The sequence below is a fragment of the Apteryx rowi genome, unplaced genomic scaffold (assembly GCF_003343035.1).
Source record: "Apteryx rowi isolate R43461 unplaced genomic scaffold, aptRow1 scaffold_120, whole genome shotgun sequence".
Classification (NCBI taxonomy): Eukaryota; Metazoa; Chordata; class Aves; order Apterygiformes; family Apterygidae; genus Apteryx; species Apteryx rowi.
The window spans coordinates 1,926,900-1,939,049 of NW_020447420.1; the positions used below are offsets into that span (position 1 = coordinate 1,926,900).

Sequence of the window (12,150 nt, forward strand, 5' to 3'; positions counted from 1 at the left end):
TTTTTAGCGTACTTTGTATGATGCATCTTTTTTTTTTTTTTTTTGGATGATTAATGTAAGCACGTTAAAGTTGTTTGTTTTTAAGAAGCAAATGTTGTGGAATGAAATTATATTTGTCATTTTAGTGACTTTTCTGCCTTTTATTGTCCACATGCTGGACATTTCATAACTTTCAATATTTGAAAAACTTCTTTTTAATCTCATTGGAGTAAACTATTGCAAATATGGGAGAGTAGCTTTTATATTAGTTACTTTTATTACCTTTTTGTGCATAACCTGACTGACTTTCATTACAGTAGGTCTAGTAGTAGTTCCAGTGTCACTTATTTTGCAGAGTAATACCTCTTGTGGTTACAGGTGTGGAAATAATTGACATCGACAGGTCTTCACAAGAATAAAACTTCACTTTTGGTTTGACTGAAAAAGACAATTGTTCCCCATGACTTTCCTCAAGAAAGCAAAACAAATGGATGTGTAGCTAAATATTTGTTTGTCATCTGAGTATGAGATGTGAATCTTGGAAAAACCTGTGCACATATGAACAGTGTATTTTTCAGGCTTATTTGAAGTATTTGGAGAAAAAATATATTTTTTTCCTTTTTAGAATGAAAATATCTAACCTTGCAATCTTTATAAGTGCTGAATGTTGAAGGGGAAAAGTATGTTAGTACTTCTGTTTTCTGATATTAGAGCATCTCTGTCTCTTTTTGGTTTACTGAATGTTAAAACCTGGAGTAAAACTCATCTTGGACGGGCTACAAGATCACATATGGGATTTTTCTTTCCCCTTTCAGAGCATTTTTGAGCCCCCGCACACTGGAAAGCCTAGTCAGGAAGGCGGAGAAGGAGGAGACAGGGGAATATTTTTGTGGCCCTGATGTAAATGCCACATTTTAAAGAAATTACATCATGAAAATTGCTTTCCACTTCAGTATCTCTAAGGGCTATTAATATAAGCAACTCCAGACCTAGAAATACTTTTCAGTCTGCTAGCGCACAAAATATAAAAGTTTATTTTATCAGGAAGCAAGATAAAGGAAATTGCTTCTTGGCAAGTTTAACTGAGGAGAACCTGGCATTATTCAAAACACAGTTACTGATCCATCTTATGCATGCCCATAAAATCATGGGGGAGAAGTTGTTTTTTGTCCTGTAGGGCCTTGTAGCATGGTAGATGGAGTGAAGACCTCGCCTGCCTCAAGGAGTACAATCAGAGGTTCCTTTTATTCTCAGCTACTTTCTTTTTCAGTATTTTCCTATTTGCATGATCTAGGTATTGCAGGTGAGGGTGAGGATGCAAAGGGAGATGTGGCACTATCCCTAGTTGCATGTATGAGCATCTGCAAACTGTACGACTTCTGTGCATTTTGCTAAAACAGTACATGTACAGGAACCTGTGGCAACGTTTGCCATGGGATTCACCTGTGCATACTCTGGGGAATGATGAAATAACCATTAAAAATGGTGCTGTGTGTCTTTCTCATTCTGAGTTGGATCAGAGCTTGAATTGACTTGGTAATTCTGTGAGTGCTTCCTGTTCTTTGTGTATGTGCACACACTTGCACACTTACTTCCACTATTAGTGCATATGTGCATACCACATTCAAAAAATTCTTACTAGCTGTCTGTTAGCGTATAGAAAGGGTGTGAAGTGTCTGCAGCACTGCAGATTCTTTGCACAGTGAAACAGGGCTACACAGTGTCTGTGTCTTAATCTGTTCCTAATAGCCTATTTGGGTTTAGTAATTAGAAATATTCAGATAATTTAGTTTTTTGCCCCACTGGCATAATACTGATTATTTAATTTGGAAGAAGTGTTCTCCTTTCTTCTTTTTTCAGTCTATTTTGCAGATACTGGAATGCTGAACTATTTGAACCAAAGTTTGCTATGCTTGTTTTGTCTGTCCTTGCTGACAGTGCCAGCAAGGATATAAATTATCTCCTTGTGGAAGTCAATCCTTCTCTAGAGAACTTAGTCAAATGACCTTTTGATGAGACAGGTGTTTGGACTTTCTGCGCAGTCCTGCGAGTCTGGATTGTTTTAGCTTTTATACCCATCTAAACAAGCTTTTACTTGAGGTTCCATTTGGATTTTCAGTTCTAAATTCTTGCAAAGCGTCAGTTACCTGATAAAGCGAGAGGCAGGTCCTGTGCTAAGACCTTCTCTGAAAAGAATAAAAGAATATAAGTTATAGAAGATCATGTTGAACACCATGACTTCAGTAAGGCTTGTAAACATCCATTGCTCTCCTACTGTCCACCTAACCAGCTGTTTCATCATAGTTCTGAGTCTTTTAATGTAGTCCTATAAAACTGTTTATAAGGTAAGAATAGTCTTAGCTTTGAGAAGATGTAAACTCTGATTCATGATGCAAGGAGCTTAAATTTTAATTATATCATTATGACATATTAGCTGACAAAATTTCCAGTGACAGGATAAGGCCAAGGCCATATGCATTATCTTGAACAGTGTGGTAAAGGACTTTGGCAGGTACTGTACCATTGTGCCAATTGTCATTGGGCCATTAATGAAAGAGCAGTGTTAGCTTATTAAGCTAGCAGTGAGTATGGAGATGTCCAAAATGCACTGAACACTTTATCTATGTGAAATTGATTATGTTTGAAAATAGAATTTGAATTCTGGTCTGGTTTTGGTTTTATTTCATTTCAGACAAATAGAAAGAATGTTTGTCTCTATTAGCCTCTTCAGTAGAAAGACTGAATTGATTATATTTTACACCAATAATCAGAGGTCCCATCTGAGGGAAGAACCTGATATGTCCATTAGTGACAATTCTGAGTGACATGAGAAAGTCATCTGAGGGATTTTCTAAATTAGCTAATCTTGTAGTCAAATTTTATGTTTTTCTTTGCTGCGTAGATTTGAAAATAAAGTTGCTTAGGATTCCCTTCACTTTCCTCTTACATTAAATGTTGATTGAAAGGAATGGGTTTTGTGCTTGGAATTTGCTATTGTTGTCATTGGATAAGTGATTTAAAAATGTGTGTATAATTCTTTTATGAAAACCTGTGCTATCTGAATTCAAATCTATATTCATGTCAGTTGCTGTCATTTTAGTGGTAGATTAACCTATGATGCCTTCTTATATACAAATTCTCTTTGTCTGAATGAGACACGACTGAAATAGATCCATGATATTATATGTTCACCTATGTCCACATGATACATATCTTTAACATATAACAACTGACATATATCCAAGAAAATGAAAAATGAAGTCAGATTCTGTGATATCAATGGAATATGATTCTTTGTTCAAGTCATGAATATGCTGCTTTGTAATTGTTTGTGCTTTATTTGAAGACTGATTGTTCTTTTAGCTGTGAGCATTACTATTGTGATCAATATCTTTGTTATTTCCGAATTATAATGTGTGTTTTTGCTTTCATTACACACTTTGCATTTCTACAAAAACTTCAGCTGAAACAGATTGTTTCATTCAAGTGGTTAGAGACAGCTTCTTTGCGATACCATGTACTCTTGATTTTTTGCACTCCAGTCTTTGGTTTCTGGAGGAAGCTAAAGGTGGTATATTACATGTAGGAAGTTCTAAGCCAGTTTGGAACTGAGTCTATCTGCCTAAGCCAGTCTGGAAAAAGTCTCACTTCAGTCCGTACTGTTGCTGGATTAGCAGAGATCCTTGAGATTCATCCTTCGGATTAGGGATGGTGATATTGGCAGCTTTTCTTCTCTGGAGAACTTCTGTTCTTTGGGGCCTGATATAAGATGCTTTCAATCACACCTGTCTGGGTATTAGTGGAGGCCTACGCAGCTGCAAATAGAATTTGTGCATTAAGAAGATACAGTGAGACTTTAGTCACCAGTGATGAGACTAATTTAAGCGATGAGCAGGGAAATGTGAGGAAACACCATTTCTTTGTTCGGTTTATAGCTTAGATTTCCTGTTTTTAAAGGCATCTAGCTGTCTAGCTGTATAAATGCTCTCTAGCATGGACTTCATATAAAACTAATTCAACATAAATGACAAGTAATATATGAGGTTTTTGCATTTCTAGAGGTACTGGAAGTGGGGGTAAGGACCTGGCATGGCTTTAGTGATATTCACTAATACTCCTTTACAGTTGATACTGTAAGCATACATACATTTGCTTTACAGGAATTCTGTTTTCATCATGTTGTCTCACCAGTGCTGGCTGAGCTGAAACTTCCTGCTTCTTGGGGAGAGCATGTACAAAAGGAATGACCTCATGGCCAATGTGATGATCACCTCCACCACTCCAGAGGTACAGCTCATTGTTTTTGTTTTGTTAGTTCCTGTATCAAAACAGAAGTTCTGGCTTGCTTTGACTTTCGCAGAAACTTTTTCCACTATCAGTCACGTCAGGCCTGTTTCTTGTAAACAGTGTAGTATTTGACAACAAAGCAAATTTAGAAAACCATGGTTCAGAGTGTTCACAACTTATTCATTTTTTTGGTTTTGCTTTTGTTGATGATTACTCATTTTGATTAATTTTAAATAGCATTTCTTGACTTTTTATTCCATAACTAAAATTTCTGGAAATATAGCAGCTGTTTATGGCTAATGAGTTAAGAGTAATGTAACATACCATCCAGATGGAGCCAATCAGAAATATTCCAGCAGAACTTTTGCTGGAATTTACTAGTACTAGTTTACTAGACTAGTCTTACTAGTCTACTAGTAAGAAAGTATTCTATAGCGACTTTGTTTATTTTACCTCTTAATATCCTTCAGAGACCAGGTGGCTCTATCATGCTGTTTCCAAAACCTGCCTAGTTTCACGTCATTTGCTGTGCACAGCTAACAGCCTGTCTGTAGCTCCAGGACAGTCAACTGAAGACTGCTTGGGAATTAGTTATCCTACTGACTTTTATTTCCTTTCATATAGAACTTTGAAATTTTATAAATCAACTGTAGTAAAGCTTGCCCTGTAAAGCACATGTTTTAAATATATAATTGGAGTTACTTTTTGCATTTTGAAAAAGGTAACATTTTGATATAATTCTTCCCCACTTGAAAAATTCCACTTCTTTAGCTCTTAGGACAGCTGAAGAATCGTTGAAAGCAAGCTTTTCCATAGTAATTTGCATGCACAGCTTGATCCTATCAAAGCAGTAGTCCTGTTTTTCATGAAACAAGTCAGCTGTTTCAGGAGTGAGCTGAGCAGCTTTACAGAGGTCCTGATCTCTAAAAATCTTATAACAAAACAAAAACACATGATACAGCTGTGGGCTGCAAAAGATCATTTTCTCAAACATAGTATAAATGCCTTCAGACTAACAAAAATAGTTTTTCATATAAAGATGGGGGCATTTTTGAAATGGGATATATAAGCACAATTTTGAAATTCTTCTTCAAAATCATTAAAAAAAAAAAAAAGGCTTCCTCACACCATTTTCTCAAGACAGAAATATCTGTCCTAAAGCAGAACATAAGAAGGCTCCAGGGTCAGACTTCTGTTCCATTCATCTGCCTCTGATAGTGGCCAAAAGCAAATTTCTGAAGAAGGGCATAAGAGTGGAGCAAGCATAGAGGAAACATCCCCCCGGTACCATCCTGCCACAGCTGTGTGCAACCCAGGGACTTCCTGAGGGGAAGGTTCTGTTTAGTAACTGTCAGGGGACCTCTTGCATAAACTTATCTAGTCCCCTGTTTGAATCCTTGTAATCTTTTAGCTTATATAGAATCCTGTAGCTTAACTCTATTTTATGTGAAGACCTGCAGCCTTTTTTATTTAAAAAAGTCTCTAATTTTAATCAATAACCCCTAATTCTGTCGTTAAGATGAAACAATAGCAGACCATTCCTATCTGTCCTCTTGATTACCTTATTGGCTGCTCTGCTTCCTCCCCGCAACCCACTGCCTCTTTTCCAGGCTGAAGTTCTCCAGCATAGCCAGTCATTCTTTGTAAAGAAGCCATTCCATACCTGTGATCATCCTTGTTGCCTTGTTCTGTATTTCTTCCAGTTCTTCTGTATCCCTTTTGAGATGGAGACCAATACTGCGTATGTATTCAAGGTTTGGATTCACTGTGGATTTATAAAGGAGCTTAATTATCCTTTATATATTTTTCTCTTTTCCTTTTTTTGGATTGCCAAACCTTGTAAAGTCCTTTTTCCGTTTTTCATTGCCAGTCTTTGTTTTTTGTTTTCCCACCTTAGTAAATGAAATGAAAATGAATTGTCATCAACAAACTGTCACCTCATTGTTCGCTGTCTTTTCCAGGACATTTGAATATATAATAACCATCACCAATCTTGGCAGAATTCTCTGGTGATTTACTTGCTCTCACTGCTTCTGTGTCTACTCTGCTATTCTGGTTCCTAGCTTCTAAATAATTATTTATCCTTTCAAGGATGGTCTCTATCCTAGGGCTGCCTGTTTTCCTTAATGTCTTTAGAGGGAGGGGCCTTGTCAAAAGTCTTTCAGAAATCCAAGACAGTATCAGCCATATTACTTTACCCACATGTTTGTTAATGCTGAGGCAGTGCTTCTCTTAATAAAAACTGTCTTGACAGTTCCCTTGTATATCATGCTTACCCAGTACAAATCAGTAGTTCCCTAGATACCCAAGAACTACTTTGTTTATTAAAAAAAAAAAAAAATTTACCACCTTCTAGTTCTTTGCTACCAAGGCAGGTTTAAGTGAGATTTACATGCCACAGTTAGCCATTCATCTTTTTTTGACAATCTGTTCTTCTAATGAAGAAATAACCTAAGCAAAGTAGGGGCTTAAGTTTTTACATAGATATATTTTAATTTTTTTAGTCAGAATGCAGTTTTACAGTAAGAGATGGAAAAATGAGATTATTATGTGACATTTTTCCTCAAGAGGGGAAAACAGCCACAAGTGCCGGTGTCTGAGCTTGAGGATAAGAAATTTCAAATGGAGGGCAGGGCACCAATTTTTAAGGCAAGGCACAATACTACTCTAAAATATTCTGAGACTAACACTGGGTTAAGTTTCAGGACATGTCACATTTTTCACTTTTTATAATGTTATGGCTAAAGCAGCATGATTTGGACCTGACACCTACCTACTCTTTACCTTGCATATTTAATTTAAAATTTTCCACTGACTGTGAATCTTCAAAATCCCAGACAGTTTGCTGTTATCTGACAGCTCTTTTATCTAGTCTATAATTCTAAAACCAGCTTTTTAAAACTAGAAATTTCATATAGCTAAAATAGTTTTAAGTATATCAGTATCATTTTGGCAGAAGAAAGTCAGTTTGGCAAAGTATGTTGGAAACATTCATGAACCATGCTAAATTAAATTGAAGGATTCAGTGTGACTTTTTTTAAAGTTTGTACTTTGGTAATTTCTTAAGATTTTTACTCATAAATAAAAAATAACTTTTTCTAAATTTGACATGAAGTTCATCACTTTGCAGATAAGCCTACTATTTTTTTCTTTGTAGGGTAGTAGCAGCTCAGATTCTCTGGAAGGGCGGAGTTCGGATTATGCCAATAAAAGCTATGATGCAGTTGTATTTGATGTATTGAAAGTAACTCCTGAGGAGTTTGCTGTAAGTAGAAATGTTATTTTTGCATTTATGTTTGTATAATATTCAGGGCTCTCAGGAAATAAAAATAGCATAAAACCTTTTTCTTAAAACAAAATCTTTTAAACAAACTTCCAGTGTTGTCAAAAGCAAATTTATGATTATATAAACTTCAATAATGTAAACATGTCTCAGGACTTATTCAGTACTGAGCTGACTTAGCATATTGGTTTTTCTGCTTAAAGCTAATTAAAATTTTTCTGGTGTTTTAGAAAACCCTAGCATGGGTTTAAAAATAATGTTAGGTATCCATAGTCCTATTCATTTTTTARTTGAAACCTCAAATACTCCTCTTTCCTGCTGAAACATCAGTTTCTCAGAAACATCAATTTCTTAAATCCCAGAGAGAAACTGCTTGTAGAGAGAAGGCAACTTTCTTTCCTTAATAACAAAGTGTCATTACCAAACTGAAAGCAGAGCTGTTGCACTGCCAAAAGTCCAATATAGTTCTCATGTACTTGGCACTTTGTTTCTAATTTACATTTCCACATTAACTTGCTAGGGAGCAGAAAAGAGTTGAGGGTACAAGCTAATGAAGCTAGTTCAATGTTTTCATTATTATTCTGGGCATCTACATGGCATTTCTTTCATTTGGCTTGAGATTCGGTAATACTTATTCACAAAAAAGTCCTGTAGATACTGCAACATTATTTCTGTAATTTTATGACTTTGGAATAAATTTTTATGATGAGTCTTTTTAACACTAATGTAGAGTACACAGATGAGTGTGGCAATTTCAGTACCATATTTATAAAATGGTCAAGTTGAGGTAAGATTGCTTGTAATTTATAAGTCATCAATTTTCTGTTACATTTGTAATTTCTAGTGCTATTGGTTTGAGGTGGAAGCTTGTTAGTGAGGGTCTTGCTCTAACGGTACACTTCATAAACAAAGATACAACACCCCATACACACACATGCGTGCACACGCACGTGTGCACACCCTTTCTCACTGTAATATATCTAACACAAGTCCAAACTTCTGTAAGCTGTCTTTTCTCTCTTTCTCCAGTTCCAGTTGTCATCTGTAGCCACTAACAAAAAAATCCAACAAAATTGAAACTTGTGTCTGCAGGACTGGCAGTGAAGGTTGAAACAAATCATATGTAAACTCTACTGGTGGAGTTGGGTTTTGGGGATATTGTTTCTGTTGATTTTAATACAGGTCACACGAACTTTTAACACAAAAAATTTCTTAGCCACAGTGGTTCTTATAGTGCCGCGTTTTCCACTGGGTTACCCTGATCCTCTCTGTTCTAATGACAACTCAAGTATGTTTACTGCTTCTGTGCCATTCAGAGAAATAGATCATTCCTTTTTTACAGCAAATAATAACCAGTAAATTATGCATACCATTTCTCATTACGTGTACTTTAAGACTAGTAGTTTGAATGTTTCAGAAAGCTTGTGTTCAGTTGGGGAGATTGAAAAAAAACAGGTCTGGGCTTGTAGATGGTACCATGTTGAATAGATACATATTGAGCAGCAGGTCTCTGAAAGATGAAATTGTTGTATTGATATATAGATGTTTAGAGAAATGGAATGCAGCCAAGTGAAGCTCATGTCTTCAAGTTTAGCGTGTTCTTTTCTTTTTTTAGAGTTTAGAAATGACACAGGAGAAATTCCATGGTAGTAATTATATAATGGAAAGACCAGCAGTTTGTCAATACTATTGAATTTTTTCACCTCTTCAGTATTTTTTGTTGAACAATGGCTTGTTGAAATGATTACTAATTGTCATTGAAAACTTCTTTATTCATAAGTCGCATAGTATGGTTAATAATCTGTTTTTTGGAGCATCTGCTGTGCATCTTACTAGTAGACAGCCAAGAATTTGAAAACGGATTTTCACAGTTTTTGTAGGAGCTGTGGATGATGTTAATGACATCTGAGTTTGCACATGCTCAAACATTACTCAGAAGTATAAATCCCAGTATATGAGTATTATAAGAGTGGTCAACTAGGGCTTTGTGCAAAATCTTTCTCTTAGCATAAAATAAAAGCAAGAGTTAATTAGAGTATGTAAATTAACCATTTGTGGAAGGAAATTTCCGTGTCTGACTGTCAAATATTATGGGCCTTGTTAACTTTTCTAGGCTGAGCATTAGTACTGATAATAGAAGCCTTTTTCAAATGTTATTTAAATGGAAAGTTACCATCCTTAATTGACAGAATCAAATGAGCACTGTGACAGATGGTTAGCAAGATTTTGCTGTTTTGGGTTTAGCAAAACAAAAAGATTAATAGATAAGGTTTCCTGGGGAAAGATCTAAAGAAGCATTCTTTAGACATGTTCTTTTACATACCAAATCATGTAAATGGCACAATTTAAAGCTCTGTAGGATTATACACTCGCAGTATAATTGAAGTTATTGGTTAAACATAATTTACATGAATTCTAAATATGCAATGTCATTAGAGTCACAGAAGCAATGCAAGTATCTTATTGTTGTGATGCTAAAGATTTATTAAATATTTTTATCAAAATAATTGGCTATGAAACAGCATTACAATGTCTTACCAGAACATACTCACCAGTGTCTCTGAAAATCTCTGCATGACCCCTTTAAAGCATGTTCCAATCATTCATAACCAATTAACACATCATAATGCTTTATTGCCTTTCAACCCAGTGAATTTAAAACGTGTGCTGCTTTCTATGTGAAAGGCAAATCATTCTTCTTGCCATTTCTGTTATGTCAATAAAGTTCCAAAACAGCAAGACTCTCAGAAACCCAGTTCCTTTGTTATTAACAGCACTACAGGTACTGAAGATCTTCACATTGATATAGCAAGTAAATGTAAGAGAAAGTAGTGACATGCTGACGCTCAGAATGGTGGAGTTCTTGCTTTTGTGGTATGTCTGCCTGGAAATGAGAGGCCTTATTCTGGACTGAGCAAATCTGCTGCATGGAGAAAATGTTCATGTAGGAATTGAACCTACTGAAGGGCCACACCAAGCAGATGTAAATAAATGCTTGCTATCTCTTCATATTACATTATTTAAAATTTTATCTTTATTGCAGAGCCAGATTACGCTAATGGATATGCCAGTATTTAAAGCTATACAGCCTGAGGTAGGTTTTCTTAAACTATCTCTTAAAATTTTTGGATTTCAGTGCGTGAGGAAATGTAACCATTTAAATAATGCTTTCTCTTTCAAAAATGCTTATATCTCAACTTCTTGCATTTCGCTAATGCTGCTAGGTTTATTCCTTGTTGGTCCTGTGAATCTGTACCCTGGCCCTATCTATTCTGTTTTGCTAGCTGTCTTCAAAAGAGATGACTGTGCTTTTCTGGAATTCTTCCTGTCTGTCTTCCTGTGAGAGTTTCTTCAAGATAAATATATCAAATGTCAAAATTTTATTCTCTCTCTTCTGATCTTATCAGTTCACATTTGATTTTAGAGTTTGACTTACACCTGTAGTTGTAACCTGTATTTTAGGCTGCATCAGCTGCATCAAAGTTGTACTATCATGTTTAAGATTAGATTCTAAGGGAATAAATTAAAAGTTTATGTAATAGTGCCATTTAATTTTTTAACCTTTTAAGAAAGACACAGAAAGAGAACTATTTCAAGTATTGGAAATTTAACATGAAATACTTGGTGAACAACTTAATAATATCTGCTATTTCCTCTCATTATTGAGAGTCTTTACTAGGAAGAAACTTTTTCTGTAATAGTCTTTTCAGTGGTATTATAAGTGATATTAACTGTCTTCGCTGAGGACAAGAGAAAATTTAATGAAGCTGTTCTGGAACTGCTGCTGCTGTTGCATTCTAATCCTTGGTACCTGCTGGGAAGAACACAATGCTTACTTTTTCTTTCATGCTTGCTTGTGCAAGGTGGTCAGGATTGTTCTGCAGAATGAGCTTCCTTTGAATTTAGGAGGTAGTGCTAAATACACTGACATATGGACGTCAGAAGGGAATTGCACTTTCAGTTTCCTGTGCCAGAAAGAGGAAATGGAAAAAGCATGGAGAGGTTGAAATGGTTTGCTTGAACTTGCATAGCTTTCTTAGTTCAATGGCAGAACTTTGCACAGCGACGGTCTTCTGAGTCTTCAGCTACTGGGCTGAGTAACATTAATGCGAGTTATCTATTGTTGAATTTGGTGTTTGGGAGAACCTTACGTTGTTGTGTCGTCTTCAGGTTTAAGTGTCTTTAACATGAGTTTGTGAATGAATGGAAAGATTTAAGGTTTTAGAGTGCTGGTTGTCAAAGAAGTCTTACCTCAAACACACAAACATCCTTTAAACCTAGCACTTGCTGAGGCTTTTTTCTGCTTTTTTTATTGAGCTATCATTAAAAAATGTGTTTGCCTGTTACTTTATAAGAGCTCAGTAAGACACCTCTGATTAACAGTTCTTTGTACTCTAATAGAAACAACTATGCTTACATTCTAGATTTTATTTAGCTTTATTTAGAGATTTTTAAACATCCTGGAAATGGCAGTCTCTGCAAATTGTTTTTTGCATACTTGGTGGGAAAGTTTCTTGTAACTGTATACCTCAAGAAAATTATCTGCATCCTTCCATACAACAAGATAAAGTTTAATACTGGAAATAGTACACTTCAGCAGT

At 35.6% G+C, this 12,150-nt stretch overlaps 1 protein-coding gene across 11 annotated transcripts in view; it reads left to right on the plus strand.

The window, feature by feature from the left end:
• The window catches only part of RALGPS1 (Ral GEF with PH domain and SH3 binding motif 1), a 130,819-nt gene that overhangs the window by 13,239 nt on the left and 105,430 nt on the right, over positions 1–12,150 (plus strand). For 6 of the 11 annotated variants that reach the window (XM_026090311.1, XM_026090294.1, XM_026090304.1 and 3 more), the window contains exons 3-6: positions 4,140–4,266; positions 5,877–6,007; positions 7,429–7,531; positions 10,593–10,643. In XM_026090311.1, coding sequence (XP_025946096.1) covers positions 4,210–4,266; positions 5,877–6,007; positions 7,429–7,531; positions 10,593–10,643 — 342 coding nt within the window. In that variant the 5' untranslated portion in view covers positions 4,140–4,209. Of the gene's footprint in view, positions 1–4,139; positions 4,267–5,876; positions 6,008–7,423; positions 7,532–10,592; positions 10,644–12,150 lie in introns of those variants that run through there. The other 5 variants (XM_026090339.1, XM_026090348.1, XM_026090356.1 and 2 more) reach the window with 2 other exon arrangements.